At 42.1% G+C, this 21,602-nt stretch overlaps 1 protein-coding gene across 1 annotated transcript in view; it reads left to right on the top strand.

The window, feature by feature from the left end:
* DYNC2H1 (dynein cytoplasmic 2 heavy chain 1) overlaps nt 1–21,396 on the top strand; it is a 224,903-nt gene extending 203,507 nt beyond the window's left edge. The window contains exons 87-90 of the mRNA XM_038761670.1: nt 4,419–4,528; nt 5,468–5,546; nt 11,693–11,809; nt 20,861–21,396. Coding sequence (XP_038617598.1) covers nt 4,419–4,528; nt 5,468–5,546; nt 11,693–11,809; nt 20,861–21,019 — 465 coding nt within the window. The 3' untranslated portion in view covers nt 21,020–21,396. The remainder of the gene's footprint in view (nt 1–4,418; nt 4,529–5,467; nt 5,547–11,692; nt 11,810–20,860) is intronic.
* Nucleotides 21,397–21,602: the final 206 nt, after the last annotated feature.

The raw sequence follows: 21,602 nt of genomic DNA, 5'->3' as shown, positions 1-21,602 counted from the left end.
ATCTAGTATGAAGGATTTGTCACGGTGATACATCCAGAATGAATATCATGTATCTTCCTTAGGGCAGTTACTGGAAAGCTAGAGATGATATAGGTGTAGAAGGAGACCACCAAGGTCATTCCCTGCTCTAATATCCCCTTCAGTGGATGCTAATAGAATTCTCTATCAAATTTAAGATTTCCCTTATCGCCGGGACCTTGAATTGGCCTTCCAAGAAGGAATACTTGACTCCTTCTTGCTCCCAACCAATCATAGTTCAGCTGATATCCAACAGCTCTCTGTGTCAGAGTTAATAGAATGGAATGGGGAATTAGAATAGAAACATAGAATTTGAGACGAATAGATCATCTGCTTCAGACCTCCCTCCGGGCAGACCCCTTTTCCAACCAGTATATATGACTAACCTATCCAGGACAAATGAATGTCAGTTCTTTATTTTTTAAGATATGTCTGAGGATGAAGCCTCTTTAGGGTTTTATTACCTTGGTCGTTCTTCCTTACCCTCCTCTGAAATCTATTTTAAAGCCAATTTGTTTTTGTTGTGTTTCATTTTTTTTTTAATCTTTGGTGGTCATGGAGAACATCTGTAACTCCTTAGCTTTTTCTTCTCTGAACTAACCAACTCTATTTTTTTTGTGGTGTATGTTAAGTGCTTGGTATTGTGCTAGGCACCGTACTAAGCACTGGGGTAGACAGAAGATAATCAGGTTGGACACAGTCCCTATCCCCATTTTATAGATGAAGTAACCGAGGCACTGAAAAGTGACTTGCCCAAAGTCAAGCAGCGGGCAAGTGTCGGAGCCGGGATTAGGACCCAGGCCTGTGCTCTATCCATTAGGCCACACTACTTAGAACAGTGCTCAGTGCTTAGAACAGTGACACATAGTAACCGCTTCTTCACAAATAGCATTATTATTACTTCTCATGAAGGTTACTTCCTTTAACCTTTCCTCCTGAACCCATTTTCCATTTGATTATTTTTGTCCTCCTTCACTGGATCCTCTTTGGTTTCTTTACACTTTTTTTAAAGCTGGAGCAATCAATCAATCAATCAATCATGTTTATTGAGCACTTACTGTGTGCAGAGCACTGTACTAAGTGCTTGGGAAGTACAAGTTGGCAACATATAGAGGTAGTCCCTACCCAACAGTGGGTTCACAGTCTAAAAGGGGGAGACAGAGAACAAAACCAAACATACTGACAAAATAAAATAAATAGAATAGATATGTACAAGTAAAATAAATAAATAAATAGAGTAATAGAGCATGGCATAGGATTTCCTAATAAGGGGTCTCCTCGGTGTTGGATGTAGCAGAAAGACCATTTTCCACATCAGACAGGTCCCATTCTTGTTATAACATCCTAGCGACCAGTCGGCTTTTGAAGTAACGGTACATTCATTCAAAGTCGGCCGCCCCACGAGCTGGTCTTGGGGGTCCTCGGAGCCGGATCGGGGGGTCCGGATGAGGAGGTTTCCGGCTGATCCTGAGGCAGATGGGGCCCCGGGGGACGCGACGGGGCGTGTGAGGAGGTCCTTGCTCTCGGGGCCCCGAGTAGACGTCTTGCCGCAGATCTAGACTGTGAGCCCACTGTTGGGTAGGGACCGTCTTTATATGTTGCCAACTTGTACTTCCCAAGTGCTTAGTACAGTGCTGTGCACACAGTAAGCGCTTAATAAATACGATTGAATGAATTGAATGAATGAATGAATTTATTGAGTGCTTACTTTGTGCATAGCGCTTTTTTTCAGGGAGTCACCCAGGAAACCTTTCATCACCCTTTGTCCCCCCTACCTGTTGAATACTGGGAATGGAATGGATTTTGTACATATTTGTACATATTTGTTACTCTATTTATTTTACTTGTACATATCTATTCTATTTATTTTATTTTGTTAGTATGTTTGGTTTCGTTCTCTGTCTCCCCCTTTTAGACTGTGAGCCCACTGTTGGGTAGGGACTGTCTCTATATGTTGCCAACTTGTACTTCCCAAGCGCTTAGTACAGTGCTCTGCACACAGTAAGCGCTCAATAAATACGATTGATGATAGCTTGGCCTTGGCTTTGCTCGCTTGGCTTTTGGCTAACCTGGTGCTGAGCCTGTACTGCTCATTCTGTATTCGGTGAGTTGGTCTTTTTTCAATAAGCAGACTCTCTTCCCTTTTGCTCTGTTGAACTCCATCTATTTTTTTGTACGTATCGTCATTCTTTCCAATTTGCATAGATCACCCTGCATTTTCTTCTTATTTTGAAAAGTGCAAAGCAACTCGCTGCCTTTTAGTGTCACCTGCAGGTTCGATGAGCAGCTTATACGGAAATAGAGGAGTTGGCCGTGTTGATGCAGAGGCCGAGAGGCTAATATAATTCTGGGAAGGGTGCCGTGCTCATCAAACTATCATTGATTTGGGGGGCCCGTATCCTGTAGACACCTCCGGAAAAAGGAGAAGGAAAAAAGAATTAGCTAGGGCATTTTAGGTTAGCCAGTGAGTACAGACGAGATATCGGATTACCGATTTAAAAGACATAGTCCTTGCCCTAAGAGGCATATGTTCCAAGTGATATAAACGAATCGTTTCTGACGTAAAATCATCAGCTGAAATTGCAGCCTCGAAGGTACGGAATTTCTTAACCTTTCTCCTCCCGTCATCTTACCAACTACCCCTCTGTAGCTGTGTTGCTTAGCATTGTCACAAAAAGTGCTGCACGTTTTTTAGAAAACCAGCTCGACACTCAAAAGTCAGAAGGTTTAGAGCAAAGAGAATATTGAAAGGCAGGAGAGGGAATAAGCAGAAGTAGTCGCTAGTTGGTAAACTCCTTGTGGGAAGGGATCATCTCTATCTATTTTTTTGTACTGTGTTCTCCCAAGCGCATAGAACGGTGCTCTGCACAACGTGTGCCCTCCGCAAATACCATTGATCTATTGATATCTGGACTCTTGTTGACCTCTTGTCAGTGTTTCGAGTCTGTGTCCAAAATATAGTACTAAAAGACCAAGTCAGAAAAGAGCTGAAGCCCCAACAGCTTTCTCCCTACTTCATATTTCCTTTCATTGCTTACTGTGTGCAGAGCACTATACTAAGCACTTGGGAGAGTAGAATATAATGATAAACAGGAGCATTCACTATCCGGTGACTCCCCAGCCAGCATCCTTCTTCATTCATTCATTCATTCAGTAGTATTTATTGAGTGCTTACTGTGTGCAGAGCACTGTACTAAGCGCTTGGGAAGTACAAGTTGGCAACATGTAGAGACGGTCATAAATACTTACAAACATATCTACAGGTGCTGTGGGGAGGGGAAGGAGGTAAGGCGGGGGGGATGGGGAGGGGGAGGAGGGGGAAAGAACGAGGGGGCTCAGTCTCCTTCCTACCAAATTAATCAATCATATTTATTGAGCGCTTACTGTGTGCAGAGCACTCTACTAAGCGCTTGGGAAGCACAAGTTGGCAACATATAGAGACAGTCCCTACCCAACAGTGGGCTCACAGTCTAGAAGGGGGAGACAGAGAACAAAACCAAAATTAACAAAATAAAATAAATAGAATAGATATGTACAAGTAAAATAAATAAATAAATAGAATAGATATGTACAAGTAAAATAAATAGAGTAAATAATATGTAAAAACATATATACATATATACAGTTGCTGTGTGGAAGGGAAGGAGGTAAGATGGAGAAGGTAAGAACGGTAAAATTAACGTTCTTAATGATTATGTGTCAAGCACTGTTCTAAGCACGAGGTTAGGTACCAGTTAATTAGGGTGGGCACAGTCCCTGCCCCACATAGGGGTCATGTCTAAGAAGAAAGGAGGATAGGTATCCCCATTTTATGGTTGAGGAAACTGAGGCACAGAGAAGTTAAGTGACTCGCCCAAGGGCACACAGCAAGCAATTGGCAGAACGGGGATTAGAACCCAGGTCCTTTTGACTCCCAGGACCATGCTCTCTCCACTAGGCCATGCTGCCTCTCATCCTGTGGTGGTTATCTCACCCATTCGGTTGTGGGCACTTCAAGGTTGGAGGTCCCACATCCTCAGTACAATGTACCCATAACCAAAAAACTCTATAAATACTCTCGTTAATGGTCAGGAAGATGACTGCAATGGGCAACTATCCTCTTTTTAGAGGTCAGACTTAGCAAGGTGTTGTAGAAAGATAAGACAATCCAGGGTAGAGTTTTATGAATGAAAGTTTATACCAAGTAAGCTTTCAGAGGTTAAGAGGTCATGCCAACTACGGTATGTATGCAGCCTTCAAATCGTGAATTGGAATGTTTTTGCGTATTTCTTGTTGCCATTTCAAAACCGAAGGGCCTATTGAGAAATGTTTTTTTAATGGTCAGTGTTATCTTCTGTATAGTGCAATTGAGTTACTTGTTTTGCTAATTCTGTACGTGGTTTCTTTTTTCTTTCTTCCAGAGTTGGGTAGATAAAGCAGAAAAGCAAGTGTTGCTCTCAGATACACTTGACCTTTCAGAGCTCTTTCACCCTGACACATTCCTTAATGCACTACGACAGGAAACTGCAAGGTAAGATAGATAATTGATCTGTGGGTCTGTACTTGAGAGCAATTATCTTCCTTCTTATTCACCTTTGATTCCTAAGCCTTGATTGCCGAGGAAGAAAACGGAGATTACACGCCGAAATATTAGTAGGCACTCTTGTTTTTCTTACTCTTTTAAGTAAATCAGATGATAGCTTTTAAAATAAGGAAAATTGCTCCTTTTGATATGATATCCATTTTCTTTAAAATTTATACTATGTAACAAATGAAAATAATGCAGTGGTTGGATAACCTTTTAAGCATTTAATAATAATAATAATGGCATTTAGTAAGCGCTTACTATATGCAAGGCACTGTTCTAAGCACTGGGGAGGTTTCAAGGTGATCAGGTTGTCCCACAGGGACACTGAGCCATGCTGCTTGTCTGTTTTCTTCGAGAAGCAGCGTGGCCTAGTGGCAAGAGCACGGGCTTGGGAGTCAGAGGACATGGGTTCTAATTCTGGCTCCGCCATTTGTCTGCTGTGTGACGTTGGGCAAGCCACTTCATTTCTCTGTGCCTCAGTTCCCTCATATATAAAATGGGGATTAAGACTGTGAGCCCCACGTGGGACAACCTGATTATCTTGTATCCACCCCAGCGCTTAGAACAGTGCTTCACACACAGTAAGTGCTTAACAAATACCATAATTATTATTATTCACACAGTACGTTTATATTTTAAAGCTTGGTTGTACATTGAAACATTGTCTAGGCCATAGACTAAGTCCATCTTTTATAGTTGTATGATTCCTTTCCATATACTCAGGTTGTGAGCCACAGGTGTGACTGGTATCTATCCAATGTAACTATTTTAACTCTACCCCAGCCCTTAGCACAGTGTTTGGCTTATAGTAAGTACTTTATCTGCCATAACAATGACAGTACTAATAAGAATAATAATAATGACCATGATAATTTCTTCTAGGGCTATGAGCTGTTCCATAGATGGTCTGAAATTTGTCGCGTCTTGGAAGGGTCGACTACAAGCAAAACTCCAAGTTAAGGTACTGGACTAATTCCAATTTTGATCTGCGGCTAAACGTAGGCATTGTAATCACATCTAGCAAAGAACTAGCGAGGGTATAATAAAAGTGATCAGGGCATCTCCTGTCTCACGGTGGCAGTACAAGAGAGATCACTGTCTCTATTCACAATATAAATTCCCATTATCAGAACAAGGTGAAATCCATCCGGAAATTGCATCTGTGGAGGAGTAGCATGACAATCTGTAGACATCACAAATAAAGGAACTCCGTATCCTCTTTTCCTGTCGGGGAACTATATCATAGACCATTTGAAAGGTCACACAGTGCCAGGGAAGGCGAATGAAATGGTAAAGTCCGACTTTGACTTCATTAGAAACTGCTGTCTGGGAGAGAGGCATTGATATGATCATATTGAGGAGGAACCTAGTTAGTTTTTTGTCCTCCAGCCTCTTCCAGCAGCAGCAGTCACCCCGCTATCAAGGGACAGGTGTGTTGTCAATCAATCACATTTATTCATTCGTTCATTCAGTCATATTTATTGAGTGCTTACTATGCACAGAGCTCTGTACTAAGCACTTGGAAGTACAATTCGGCAACAGAGACAATCCCTGCCCACAGTGGGCTCACAGCCTAGATGGGGGGAGACAGACATCAAAACAAACAGGCAACAGTAGCATAAGTATAAATAGAATTGTAGATATACATATCAAACAAGTAAATAGATTGATAGCCACTGGCCAAGCTAGAAATGGAATGGGTAGGTCTCTGCTTAACTCGCCCTCCCCTAATCAAGACTGGTAGAGGACTGGAAACTCTCCAGGTATGACCCTGAGAGGATGCAGGATGCAATACTGGAAGAAAGTGCAAACCCATTTGGAATGGATAAGTACTATCAATCAATCAATCGTATTTATTGAGCACTTACTGTGTGCAGAGCACTGTACTAAGCGCTTGGGAAGTACAAGTTGGCAACATATAGAGACAGTCCCTACCCAACAGTGGGCTCACAGTCTAGAAAGTACTAGAGTGTAAGTTTTCTTAAAATGCAAGCCTTGTATTATAGAATGGGACCCTAAGATTCAATCAACGAATGGTAATTACTGAGTGCTTACTACCTGCAGAGCAACATACAAAGCACATGGGAAGTACAACTCAAGAGAGTTGGTAGATAATTTCCCTAACCCACGAGATTGAGACTGTGGCTAAAAAAGACTAGTGTGCAATCAACACCAGCTGCAACATTGTTTGCACTTAATACATCCAATTAATCAGTGGTAATTATTTAGCACTTACTGTGTGCACAGCACTGTACTAAGCGCTAGGGAAAGTTCAGTAATAAAGAGTTGATAGTCACATTCCCTGCCCACGGAGAGCTAACAGTCTAGAGTTATACCATGTTCATGGGTTTGTCCCATACAGACGATCTTTGTGAAGCCTTTAATCAAGAAGAAGCAGCGTGCCTTAGTGGACAGAGCATGGGAGTCATAAAGACCAGGATAATAATAATAATAATAATAATAATAATAATAATAATAACTGTGGCATTTGTTAAGCACTTACTATGTGCCAAGCACTGTTCTAAACTCTGGGGTAGATACAGGGTAATTAGGTTGTCCCACGTAGGGCTCACAGTCTTCATCCCCATTTTACAGATGAGGGAACTAAGGTCCAGAGAAGTGAAGTGACTTGCCCAAATAATAATAATAATAATAATAATAATAACGATGGCATTTATTAAGTGCTTACTATGTGCAAAGCACTATTCTAAGTCCTGGGGAGGTTACAAGGTGATCAGGTTGTCCCACAGGGGGTTCAGTCTTAATCCCCATTTTACAGATGAGGTAACTGATGCACAGAAGTTGTGACTTGCCCAACATCACACCGCAGACAAGTGGAGGGATTGGGATTAGACCCCATGTCCTCTGACTCCCAAGCCCGCGCTCTTGCCACTAAGCCACGCTGTTTCTCTTGGCTAACCTCAGCTCTGCCACTTATCTGCTGTGTGACCTTGGCCAAGTCACTTCTCTGTGCCTCAGTTACCTCACCTATGAAGTGGAGATTAAGGCCGGCAGTCTTGTGTGGGACATGATTGGGTCCAAAATGATCAGTTTCTGTCTACTCCAGCGCTTAGTAAAGTCCCCATTGAAGAAGTCTCCCAACTGTCTGCTGCTTTCAACCGTCCTGATGCTTGTCCATATGAGTAAGGAAGCAGCATGGCTCAGTGGAAAAAGCACGGGCTTTGGAGTCAGAGGTCATGGGTTCAAATCCTGGCTCCGCCACGTCTGCTGTGTGACCTTGGGCATGTCACTTAACTTCTCTGAGCCTCAGTTCCCTCATCTGTAAAATGGGGATTAAGATTATGAGCCCCACGTGGGACAACCTGATCACTTTGTATCCCCCCAAGCGCTTAGAACAGTGCGTTGCACATAGTAAGCATTTAACAAATGCCAATATTATTATTATTATCTGCAATTTAGCTTTCCAAATGCATGGCTTTGTTCTCTGTGGGACCATCACCACTTCCCTATGCATTGTAAACTTACCAGACAATCAGCTTGTCAGATGTTGGACCCAGCTGCAGTGCATTTGTTCAGATCCTTGTAGAATTTTTCTTTCTCCTCATCTATCACATGCTCTGATGATGGGAGCATCAGTTTTGGAGCTAAACACAGGGTCATTAGATGCTCATTGATGTCTGTGGTCCCAGAACCAAGTGCTGCTGTTTTGTTGAGACTGTTTTGCACTCCTTCTTTTTGTCATTTATTCCGTCTTCCTTTTCAATTGACCATATCACAGCTGCTTAGATGTTATGCTGAGGGTGTCCATTTTAATTTTTAATGGTATTTGTTAAGCACTTACTTGGTATTTAAGTGTTTACAGGGCCAGGCAGTGTACTAAGCACTTCTTTTTACTTGTCCTGCATGGCTTTGAGCTATATATCAGGATCTCATCACTGGTAATCTTGTTCTGCCATTTGATATTGAGTGTCTTTAATAGATCCCACTGATCTTAACTGCTTCAGGAAGTAGTTCTATCGTCTGTCTTCCAGCCACATGGAAAGAGGGGCACCCCAAAAGCTGCAGAGCCCTTCAACTTGGAAGGGAGTTGAGGACTCCCGTGTGTCCACACTCTTATTTTTGGGGGGACTATTAGATGCCATGCTGGCCTTTTGGATTCTGTTTTCTCTCGCTACATAAGGGGCAGGCGACCATTGCTATTTAGCTTTCCACAGCTCTTTTCCACGTTGGAATATCACTGCTTCCGTGTGCATTGTAAACTCCCCGAACAATCAACACGTCAGATGTCGGCTCAGCTGCAGTGAGTTTGTTCAGATCCTTGTAAAATTCTTTTTCCCTCATCTGTATCAGTCATGTAGGGATCATAGACACCGATGATGGTAGCATCTGTTCTGGAGATAAAGTATAGGGTCATTAGTTACTCATTAATGTCCCTGGTCATAGAAGCTAGTGACTGCACAGCCAAATGAGAATCTTTACTCAGAGGAGGAAAAAAAATCTCTCCAGAAGTGTCTACAACTGCCTTTTCTAAGAGCTGTTCTTTGCAAAGGAAAACTTTTCCCCCCAATTTTATATTGTAAACTCAAATGAAAGAAATATGAGTTTGATTTCAGTATTTTGACTTTAGGTACATGCCAACTGTGTCCAATGGAGGAATACTTGGAAACATTTGTATAAAGATAAGACCCAAATATGCAGAACCACTGCATATTATCAAATGGGCGAGCTGAATTTGATTATTACCAAAATTATTATTATTATTATTATTTCTTTGTTCCCGCCACCACCCTTTTTTTTAATGGTATTTGTTAAGCGCTTACTATATGACAGACACTGTACTAAGCCGTGGGATAAATTTTCTTCTCATTTTCTGCTCATGACCGTAACCTTAGGCGAGTTAACTTCACGTGCCTCAGTTCCTCCATCTGTAAAAAAAAATGGAAATAACTGCAATCTAGCTTATAGAGGGTACTCAAAGCTTTTCAGAAGAAATGTAATTCAGGTGAACTTTTTTATGGTATTTGTCAAGCACTTACTATGTGGCAGGCACTGAATTAAGTGCTGGGGTGGAGACAAGTTAATCAGGTTGGACACAGTCCCATGTGAGGGTCACAGTCTTAATCCCCATTTTATGGCTGAGGTACAGAGAAGTTAAGCTATAATAGTAGCATAATCCAAAACTCACTCCAACTGCCCTTAAACATCAAGGCTTGTTAGATCCCATTCTAATCAACTGTGACGTTCAGGACACTGAGAGTTTTACATATCTTCAGCTTGTACTTGAACGGGAATCAAATGTGTCGTACTGGGCCCACACCAGTGCTGGCTAATCACATTGCTTCTGCCTCAGTCCCTCGTGTCCCATGCCAGAAGCCCCTGGGGCAAGTGATAGGGCAATCTAGGGGGGCTGACCTGCCCTCCCTAGAACCCAATCGAACTGTCCCTTGGTGTGAAGATGCAGCTGCAGCCAGGGCAACTGTACCTTTGGGTGTGTCATGAAGAGACCCCAGCTAGTGGGAGAGAAGTTTTCCTTACCCAAAGTCAGCCTGGGAAAACGGGAGGAGGCCCGGGGTATTAGGCCTCTGTTGGCAAGCCAGGCCGTGGGAGAGTCCGCAAGGGGACTTTAAGGACCACTGCTTGATTTATTACGCCTTTTGACTGACTTCCTTAAGCTCCCCATGATTTATCTAAGGCCTTGGATATGCAGGTCAGTTTTCTGGTTGAATTAAGGGCAATCGGGAAGATGTAAAGAGTATTACCGCCGTGGATAGACCGCAGGCCTGGGAATCCGAAGGTCATGGTTCTAATCCTGGCCCTGCCCCTTGTCTAGTTAAATCATTTCTCTGTGCCTCATCTGTAAAATGGGGATTGAGGCTGTGAGCCCCATGGGACGGGGACTCTGTCCCACCTGCTAACCTCATATCTACTCCTGTGCTTAGTACAGTGCCTGGCACATAGTAACCACTTAAAAACCACAATTTTTACTGTTGTTAAAATCATCACATTTAAACTGCATCAACTCTGACTTCCAAAGGTCCTCTTTCAATTAATTTAGGTTTGAGAGTACTAAGCAGTGCTGCTTAAACTGTGGGAGAATGTTTTGTTATAGATATATCTTTATAAAGGATTGGTAAGAATACTGGTTTCTCTCTGCTAAGTGTTCTTACTACTACTATTATTAATAATAATTTTGGTATTGGTTAAGCTCCTACTATGTGCCAAGAACTGTACTAAGTGCCGGGCAGATACAACAAGATTATCAGGGCCCACAGTCTAAGTGACATATGGGAGAACTGAGGCACAGAGAAGCTGCGACTTGCCTAAGCTCACACAGCAGTATAGCGGCGGAGCTGGGATTAGAACCCAGGTCCTTTGACTCCCAGACACTTGTTCTTTCCACTAGGCCACACCTCTTCTGGCTTTGAACAGGAGGCCGAGAAGCAACAAATAACTAAAGGTCAGAACCTGGCAGTTCCTTTGTTGCTTTTGGGTGAATAGAGAGGAAAAGTCCTTTGCAGAAGTTGAAAGACTGGGCGTAAAGGAGAGAAAATGCATGTCACAAACCAAATTCTATGTGAACAATGATTGATACTGTCACCAGGATCTTATCTATTTTTCAAAAATGCACTGTTACACTTTCAGTAGATTCATATAGACTTCTCCAGGTAAGTTCATCATCCTCTTTGTATATGAGGTATTTGAGTTTCTCTGATTAAAAAGTCATAGAGAGCTGCGCTCAGTTCTCCAAAAGATGAGGTCAAAACCTTCCGGAAGGAAGCCGTGACTATCCAGTAATTGTGTCTGGGCATTTTTTTCCCTTCTCTTGGCATTGTTAACAAATGTTGATTTGGCAGTGGCTACTAGGTTTCCATTTATCTGATGCCAGGCACCTACAATGACATAACTGATGACATTTACAGGTATTTTTTTGGAGCGTTGACTGAGAATGAGGCCTGAGAAATCCCTCAGCCCAGCTCTGTTTAATGTCGGGTTTCCCAGTATCACGCATATCATAACCTTTAGTTTCCTGTTGTTTGGAACCTTGGACACAATAGGAGCATCACTGCCACCAACTAGGGCCAATGTGATGAGTCCTGACATTTCAGACCCCCGTCCATATTTGACTATTTTCTGTTTCCATGGCAGATCAGCGGCTTGCAACTGGAAGGATGCAGTTTTGATGGAAATCAACTTTCAGAAAACCGGCATGACTCCCCCAGTGTGTCATCAATGCTCCCTTGTTACATGGCCTGGATTCCTCAGGTACTAAATTCTTAATCAACAACTTTAGAGTTGTTTAGAGTAGAGTTGTTACTACACTTTGTTCTGTGTAGTAGCTTTCCAACAGGATTCCTTGACCTGTTTTCCAGAGACGTCACATCTCTAACTTAACAAGCCTTTCTGAACAGCAATGTCTGTTTCTTGTTGTTGCGGAGGGGCTTTTTTGTTTTGTTTTTATCCCATTACGGGATCAGATTTGTTCTAGTCATTAGTCGGGGAGAATTTTATAGCCCATTAGAAGCAGCAAAATCTTTGGAAAAATGCTGCATAAAGCATTATTCTTTTTAATGTCCCTTCTTTGAAAGCTCAGGAGAATATAAAACTCAGGACTTGGCTCGGGGAAAATGATGAGGTAGAATTAATGATTTAAAAATATATTTCTAAGCACCCCTCTAAATAAAAAGTAAAATCTGAGTTAAGTAAACAAGTAGCTTTCGAAACGCCAGGTCCTTTACCCAAAGGAAGTGGTTCTGGTAAATCTCTGCAATTCATAGATACTTTTCCAGTTAATAATTGTTTTGGAAGGAATCAATGCAGCAAAGTAACATGCACATCAAGTAATTTTCTTAAGACCAGAATAATTACTTCAATCTTGTACTCTAATTTCAGAAAAGGCAAACCACCACACTCCATGAGTTACAAAGAGGTAACTTCCAATGAACCTAACACTTATTTCTTTGAAAAATTTACATCAATAATTAGCAAACGCTACAGATGCGTCAATCAGAATAAAAACACATGGAATGTCACCTCCTTGTCATTTTCCTCTAAGTAGAGCTTACAGAAGTGCTGTAACCTACCCTACTATTTAAGCATTTATTCATCTACTTATCCAATTTTCCTTTTCTCCTCTTCTTTCTGTAAATAATTTTTTCTTTGGTCTCTGCTAGACTCTAAGGTTCTGGAGGCCAGGTATCGGGTCCTGAGAAGCAGCATGGCCTAGTAGATAAAGCAGGATCCTGGGAGTCAGAAGGACCTGAGATATTCATTTAATCATTTATTGAGCGCTTACTATGTGCAGAACACTGTACTAAGTGCTTGGGAAAGTACAAGCTCTCTCTTGGGAGAGAGAAGCAGCATGGTTTAGTGGAAAGAGCAGAGGTTTGGGACTCAGAGGTTGTGGGTTCTAATCCTGGCTCCGCCACTTAGCAGCTGTGTGACTTTGGGCAAGTCACTTCACTGCTCTGTGCCTCAGTTACCTCATTTGTAAAATGGGGATGAAGACTGTGAGCCCCACATGGGACAACCTGATCACCTTGTATCTATTCCAGTGCTTAGAACAGTGCTTGGCACATAGAGCTTAACAAATACCATCATCATCATCATCATTCTTATTATTATTACAATATAACAGTGAACAGACATTCGCTGATTGCAATGAGCTTACAGTCTAGAGAAGGAGACAGACTTTAATATAAATAAATTACAGATATGTACATAAGTGCGGCTCTGCCACTCATCTTCTATGTGACCCTGGGCAAGTCGCTTCACTTCTCTGTGCTTCAGTTACCTCATATGGAAAATGGGGATTAAGATTAGGAGCACCATGTGGGACAGGGACTGTGTCCAACCCGATTTGCTTGTATCTATCTATCGATCTATCCCAGCACTAAGAACAGCGCCTAGCATATAATAAGCACTTAAAAATAACACAATTATTATTCTCACTCTCCCAAGTGCTTAATACAATGTACTGCTGCACACTAAATAAAGACTATTGATTGAGTCTGTAATCTGTTCAGCCTAGATGGTGAGTTGAAAAAGTGTAGTGATTTTCACAACAGTTTTGTCAGCAAAGATCAAAAGTTGGATTACTTCAGTACACACACAATGAATGAATCTTGCAAAGTGAGAACATGTTAAAATATGTAAACCTGTGAGACTCAAGAAAGAAAAAACACACACAGAGAAATTTCACCTGTTTAGGTGAAAAGGAATTTGCAGTTGCCGTTTGGTAGCCTATTTGAATATGGACACGGACAAACTGTGCACTAAAGTCAAAACAGCTATCACAGTTTCAAGGTGAAGGGAGAAAATTCAAGATATGTCAGGCTAGTTAGGGAAGTGAACCCATTCTGTTAATGCCTAAATCCTTCTGCAGCTGCTATCATCCTTTGAGGTGACAGAAAATGCAGACAAACCACAAAAGCATAGTGAGTTCCCCTAGAAGATAAAGGTGAGGGGTTGAAACTGCCTAACGGTATGTCAAACTAATGTGCAAATTCAATATAAACTAGTGCAGGAGACAGATAGTTTGCACTGGGCTGTGGGGATTTCATCACATTTTACAGTTGCTACACCCACAGGAGTTCTATTCCTGTATAGGTTCAAAAGAAGGAGACTTTTACTGTTTGTTTTTACCAATGAGCAATCTGGTGTTTTTTTTCTTTTCTCCCTTTTCCCATTCTTGATCTTCTCTGAAGTGATAGCAGATGTTTCAGCCGAGATTGATAGGAAACTTCCCTTATGTTCTGCTTTTTTTTTTTAATCATCGGTTCCATCGTATAAAATTGCCTTGCCTCAATGACAAGATGGAGTCCTTCCTATTTTCATCTGAAAAAACTCCAAGCGGCTTTTCTTTCCCGAAAGGTCACGGAACCGTACACTAAAATGAACATACAAAATGTTTACAATGGTCTGCTGACCAAATCTGGTAGGTCAGGACCAAACTGCAGAGGAAATCAATACTAAGCCAGATGTCTCCTCCATCTTTTGGTGCTCCAAGTGTTAAATCCATTGTTCAATATCTTTCCCTTGGCAACAGCTCAGTGTGTGTGGTACTTTGTGATTCTCTTTAAGTACAATTCCCCTCTCAATAATAATAATAATGATATTTATTAAGCATTTACTATGTGCCAAGCAGTATTCTAAGCGCTGGGGTAGATACAAGGTAATCAGGTTGCCCCACGTGGGCTCACAGTCTTAATCCCCATTTTACAGATGAGGTAACTGAGGCACAGAGAAGTGAAGTGCTTGCCCAAAGTCACACAGCTGACAAGTGGCAGAGTCGGGATTAGAACTCCTGACTTCTGACTCCCAAGCCCTTGCTCTTTCCACTAAGCCACGCTGCTTCTAGTTATGTGTTCAGGGTACAAAAACTTATTCAGAAATAGCATTTGAAAAGTTAAATGGCACACCCTGAATACAACTCTGAAGTTTAGAGAATCCAGTTAGCCTTTGTATGTTTATTTGGAATATTGAGTTTCTGAACTCCATTCTTATTTTTTTCTCTCGATAGTTACATTCCACTTTACTTCTATTCTTCATCAAAAAGTGTGCTTTTAGCTCCCAGGGAATTATGCCCATAGCTAAGAATGATCTAACCCTTTTGTTGTCCTTAATAGAAGCCCACACAAATCTGATCTTGGGGCAGCGGCAATAGAATCGTTTCTGAGCCTTTCAAATAGCCTAAAGTTGCCAGGGGTGAGGGTCGGGGGGAGTTAAAAAAAAGAAAACAAAAACACAATCCATAATCGTTTTCAGAAATCACAGCTCACAAAGAATGGGAGAAGGGAATAGAGAACAAAGTTGATCGGAGTTGCTGAGAGCGGCAATCATTCCGCGTGTAACCTTGACTTTCAAGCAAGGTGTCAACAAATGTTGATTCTTGTGCCACACTCCACTTTTCTGATTTGAATATATCACAGTATCGCTTTGCTCTCTTGGCTCTTTCCAGTTTCCCGTACTGACTCAGTGGCTTTTTAGCAGTTGAAATTCAAGATTTCCGATTTTAAAGATGTCACAGATGTTTCATCTGAAGAGGGCAGGTGCCTCATAAGCATTCTGTAACACTTAGAACTATTTAACAACTCATCTGTGGCGGTAACTTAGATCTGCCAACAAATCCATAAATGACATCTTCCTAAAGAATAAAAAGGATGTCATTTTGTCAAAATGTCAACACAGGATTGGTCAAAAAAAACCGAACCCACCAACCAGCTGCTCCGTTGACCATCTAATAACACCACTTTGCTCAAAGGACATTATTTGGGAACTGTGACAGGAGTGACAATGCCAGCAAGCTCGTTGGGGGCAGGGAATGTGTCTGTTTCTTGTTCTGTCGGTCTCTCCCAAACACTTAGTACAGTGCTGTGCATATACTAAGTGCTCCATAAATACAACTGACTGACAACCATCCCTGGCAGACGATCAACATCGGCCTTACAGGAAGCCAGCCTGGTCTGCGAATGAGAGCAACAAAAGCACCCAAATACCTTCTGCGGGTATATAGTCATTCCTTTTCCAAAGCCAAAGGGCTCACCCTTCCATTTTGACTTCAGACCACACCTTTTCCCCCCTCCCTCTCCCCCAATACCACACAGACATCCCCAAGTTAGAAATGGAGTCTCGTAAGACTCATATGTTCCCTTCATGACAATGAGGCAACTGTCTCCACTCTACACATGGAGAAGCAGCAATCATGTAAATAACTAATGGGCTCCTCCTTCACTGCCCTTCCCAAAGTCAAACTCACTGCCATTGCTGTCTTCTTTAGGGGGAGAATAATTGGTCACCTAGCAGATTTATATCCAGCAAGAATAGATGGAAAATAATGTTCCCTCAAGTTTTATATATCCATTACCTCGTAAAGTGTATCTAAAAATGGACTGTAGCCTCGTTTTGCGCAGGGATGTTGCGTTTCTTGTTGTATTGTGCACTTAGTACAGTGCTCTGCACACAGGCATTCAAGAAGTGCGACTGAATGAATGTTTACAGTGTGCTGTGTACACAATATAATTGTCTGTCTGGTATTACATTATAATTGCTCTTCATTTTCAGAGATGGCGTGGCTGGTAGGGTCACTGAATAGCCCTGTAGCAGGAAAGACAGATGTCCATTCTTCCTGAATAGGTTGACCTTTTGTTTTTAACTTCTAAGTGCAGTATGATAGCAATGGTTCCATCCACTTTTTTTCTTTCTCTGCCATCCTATTAGGAGTTAAAGTTTTGCATTGAAAAGCTAAGGGAAATGCCTCCCTGCAAAAAGCAATTCAAAAATAGCTAGACACTCTAAACAGAAAAAAGTGTTTCAGAATATTCATTGTTTGCATGTAGTCTTGTTTCCTGTTTTGAGATATTTATTTTTACCCTAATAGCTCTCCTAACATGCCTATTAAATGCACATTACCACTTTAATTTCCTGTCTTCTTCTGTTGGAAAATCAATTCTCAGTCTTGATTCACAAAAATTTTAAAAGCAGGTCTAAGTCCTTAGGGCTTTAGGCATATTTTGATATATTTTATGATTAAATTAACTTAAAACCTGAAGCTGATTTACCCTCAAACATCTGCAGCTGTTGGTGAGTTTCTCTAAAATGGCAGTAGTCACATCTGCATCTTCTATGTTTCATTGTCAATGGTATTTATTTGGCTCTTACTAGGTGCTGAGCACTTGTTACAACACAAGAGAGTTGGCAGACACGTTCTTTGCCCACCACGTGCTCTGGGATCATCATCATCATCAATCGTATTTATTGAGCGCTTACTGTTTGCAGAGCACTGTACTAAGCGCTAGGGAAGTACAAGTTGGCAACATATAGAGACAGTCCCTACCCAACAGTGGGCTCACAGTCTGGGATGTAGGCTCTACCTTTTCCTTCCTTGGCCTGAAGATCATAATTAAAAATCACTGAGATATTTAGACTGTGAGCCCACTGTTGGGTAAGGACTGTCTCTATATGTTGCCAACTTGTACTTCCCAAGCGCTTAGTACAGTGCTCTGCACACAGCAAGCGCTCAATAAATACGATTGATTGGTTGATTGATATTTAATATCAATCCACACATAAAAAAATTTTTGAAATCAAAGGACCTATGATTTTCCCTTTTTTAGTGCCAATGTTTTTTCTGCCCTTCTTTATCTCTGATTAGGAGAGCCTGACTTCTGTTAATCATTTAATGGAATTTATGATCAAATTTCCTTTTGTCCAGCAGAATCCTACAGCTTTTATGATGGTTTCACCCGTTATGAAGGGAGGATTTCATAAACATTAAGGAGTAGACAGTCCTCACTCTCCTCCTGTCAATCAATAGTAGTTGTTGAGCACTTATACTATTCAGGAGCACTGTACTGAGTGCTTGGAAGAGTTCCACAGAGTTAGTAGAACCAATCACTGCCTTCAGGGAGCTTACAGTTTAGGCAGGGGAGACAGATGCTAAAATAAATTACACCTAGGAGGAAGCAATAAAAGATAATGATCTGTACATAAGGGTAGCTTGTAGGGGGTGAACACTCTAGTGAAATCAGGTAAGACTGAAGAGGCCAAAGTAGCTTTGTACCTTCCTCCTTGTGTCCATTTAAAGCTGTGTGGATTGATGATGGCACTAGCCCCCTTCAAGGACTGTTATGTGAATAATGAAACAAGGTTTGGTGTTTTAGGAGGAAAGGAACTAGGTTAACGGAAAGATAAAAATCCTCACAGGAGGTGGTGCTACCTCTAAAATGGAGAAACTGTATTTTGTTGTTCACCCATTCTCTGCGGCACAAACTGAAGGCAGCGTATCCATCTTAGAAAACTAAAGGGTTTTTAAGTCTCACAAGTGGTGGTTGAGTTTGAGTCAGTCTGAAAACTGTCATTCACATCAGTGCTGAAATCAAACAGGCTTCCAGAGTTGGGCTGTTTGTTAGAGAATTCCACATATTGGAACCTCCCAGCATTTCCTACTTCCTTACTTTGCAGTAATTAAAGTAACAATCCTAGAAATACATTCTGGAAGGAAAAGGCTGCAGCTTTGTTTACATCATGCAATTCAATAACACAAACATTGGGTCACAAAGAGTCAGAGCAGGTTGTCTGGTCCTCTCCAGAACCATATGTGATGATACAATGATCGTTCCCTGTGGAAAAGCAACACATTTTCAGCTGAGGGCTACATACCCACGTGTAAGTTCCTGTCCTGATAATACCCTCCTGAGACACCCCTCTCCCCCCAAACCCCCCAGAGTCTATAGTTAATGGCTTTCCAGGAGCGACTTAAACCGAATTTCTTTCTTAAAAACACCTCTTTCGATGTTTCAGAATAAAGTTCAGAGAGCCACCTTATGCACACAGCTTGTGATCTACACCCTCAAGAAGGGCGCTTGGCTAAATGAACATATTTGGATTGTCTATCAAGCAGGTGGACACTTCGTTCCATTTACTTTCCAGTGCTTCTCTCCTACCTCCCCTGCCCACTTTCCAAACTACACTTAGATCCGAAGCTGTTCACTTAGATATCTGAAGTTGAGGTCATTGTACTTTTTTCCTGTATTTTGAACATTTCTAAATCGTCTCTGCCTAAAACACTTCCAGGGAATCTAAAACACTTACGGCTGATTGTTTCACCTAGTGAGGCCTGCTTTATTTTATTTCAAAAAGGGCAACCCAGTTATGATGCAAGGATTATTGAACTTGTATCTAAATCTCATCGGTTTATGGCAATGGCAAATGCAAGACGGTCTCTAATTTTGTGGGGAAAAGAAGGGAGTTTTAGAATTGTCTGTCAAGAAATATTAGTTTCTGGGCACTGGGGATAGATGGAGAGAACAAACTGGCTAGCCTTAAGGCAGGGCTAAGAGAACTTCCACCTAAAACATCATCAAGATCTGCGCTCACCTCAGGAGCTGTGCAGGCATGGCATGGAGCAGGGCAATGAAAGAGGGAAAAACAACGGGAGCTGGAAGAAAGAGAAGGAAATGCAAGAAGGGGAAGGGAGGGAAAAGGGAGGACAGCGTGGCAGAGGGGAGAGAGACAGAACTGGGAATCAAGAGATCTGGGTTCAAGCCCCAGCTCTGCCAAGGGTCTGCTGTGGGCTTTGTACAAGTCAGATTAGCCTCTGTGGGCCTCAGTTTTCTCATCTGTGAAGTGGAGCTATGACAGATAGTGAGCCCCAAAGGAAAGGAGCCTGCGTATCTTATTCCCATTTTACAGATGAGGAAACTGGAGAAGTGAAATGCCTTGGCAAAGATCAGATCATCATCATCAATCGTATTTATTGAGCGCTTACTATGTGCAGAGCACTGTACTAAGCGCTTGGGAAGTACAAATTGGCAACACATAGAGACAGTCCCTACCCAGCAGTGGGCTCACAGTCTAAAAGGATCAGATGGAATTAAGCTCATTGTGGGCAGGGAATGTGTCTGTTTGTTGTTGTACTGTACTTTCCCAAGCTCTTAGTAGAGTGCTGTGCACACAGTAAGCACTCAATAAATACGACATGAATAACTGTAAAGAACAGAGCCTCCTAACTCCCGGACTCATGCTCTTTCCATGTGACACAGGATATGAACCCAACCATCTTCCCCAGCACTTAGTACAGTGTTTGACACATAGTAAGTGCTTAGTAAGCACCTTAAAAAAGGGCAGGATGCCTCCCATGGTCTACTGTGAACTGTACGTATCCACCTGTAATTTATTTTAATGTCTGCCTCCCCCTCTAGTCTGTAAATTCCTTGGGACGGGGATTAGCTATACCTACTCTGTTGTACTGGGCTCTCCCAAGTGCTTAGTACAGTAAATATTATTGAATCAACTGCCACGTTATCCTTCCCCAATACAATGTAATGCAAAGCCTCATACATCTCTAGACTGTGAGCCCGTTGTTGGGTAGGGACCGTCTCTATAGGTTGGTGACTTGTACTTCCCAAGCGCTCAGTACAGTGCTCTGCACACAGTGAGCGCTCAGTAAATACGATCGAATGAATACATGAAGCATCTCTGCCGTAAAATAACTGCCCAATGCCCAGACAACTTAAAACCAGAGTTCCCCATTAAAAAAAATATTCACCCTGGAAGCAAGAATTCATCAAGTACCTTTGAAGTTTAGTAGCTTTGGAGTTAAAATGCATACAAATGAAACAAGGAGGGAAGGAGCTCCTTAGGTCCCCCAGCCCCCCTGGCTTAGGAAAGTGCTCCATACGTAGTAAGCACTTAATATACACCACTGATGATGATGTTGCATTATCATTCCTTACTAACAGGGAATGGCCACTGTGCCACTTGGTGGCCTTCACTTGCCATCCCTGCTGATGAAATGACTTTCTGCTTGTTCAACAGGATGCGTACGGTCCTTATTCCCCTGAGGAATGCATCTCCTTGCCCGTCTATACCAGTGCCGAGAGGGAGCAAGTGGTGACCAACATGGACGTGCCCTGTGGAGGCCATCCAGACCAGTGGATTCAGTGCGGCGCTGCCCTGTTTTTAAAGAACCAGTAGTAGCAAACGATAGCAGGCTTCGCCGAGACACCTCTGAAGGCCTCAGCTCCACGGGCTCCATCTGAAAGGTGAATTTTCCCTACCAGGCCGCATTCCCAGACTGAGGAAAGAATCCAGTTTTTCTCTGGAGAGAAATGACCTAAGGAAACTCTTTTCTGTTCAGAAAACACCCTAGTTCTAGGACGTTAATGCTGAATACGCACATCACTAACTGATAAAGAGCGCTTCTCTTTACTGCTGTATCATTCCTGTTAAAATGTTGCTCCAGTACAAGATTGAATAGAGTGAATTTGGGGACTTGATGTACATTCCTCCACCGAGCCTTTTTATCAACGGAATTTAATAAAAGATAAGCTCACCAATAAGATGCTTTCAGTCTTAAAATGATACTCGAGCGGTGTTTTATTCTAAAAGCCCACCAAAGTTAAAAGGGTAATTAATAATGCATTGCAGACAAACCGAGAGGAAGCATATGTGTTATGCAGGCAATAATGATGAGGCAAACCTAGGTTTATTCTCCAAGCTCAGCTCCTTTCAAGATCTAACATCTGAAGAGGCACATCCAGCCCGGTTGGCAGCAGAG

This window comes from Tachyglossus aculeatus, chromosome 20, assembly GCF_015852505.1.
Source record: "Tachyglossus aculeatus isolate mTacAcu1 chromosome 20, mTacAcu1.pri, whole genome shotgun sequence".
In the NCBI taxonomy this organism is placed as follows: Eukaryota; Metazoa; Chordata; class Mammalia; order Monotremata; family Tachyglossidae; genus Tachyglossus; species Tachyglossus aculeatus.
Note: the sequence above shows the minus strand (reverse complement) of the source record. Positions and strands in the feature narration are given on the sequence as shown.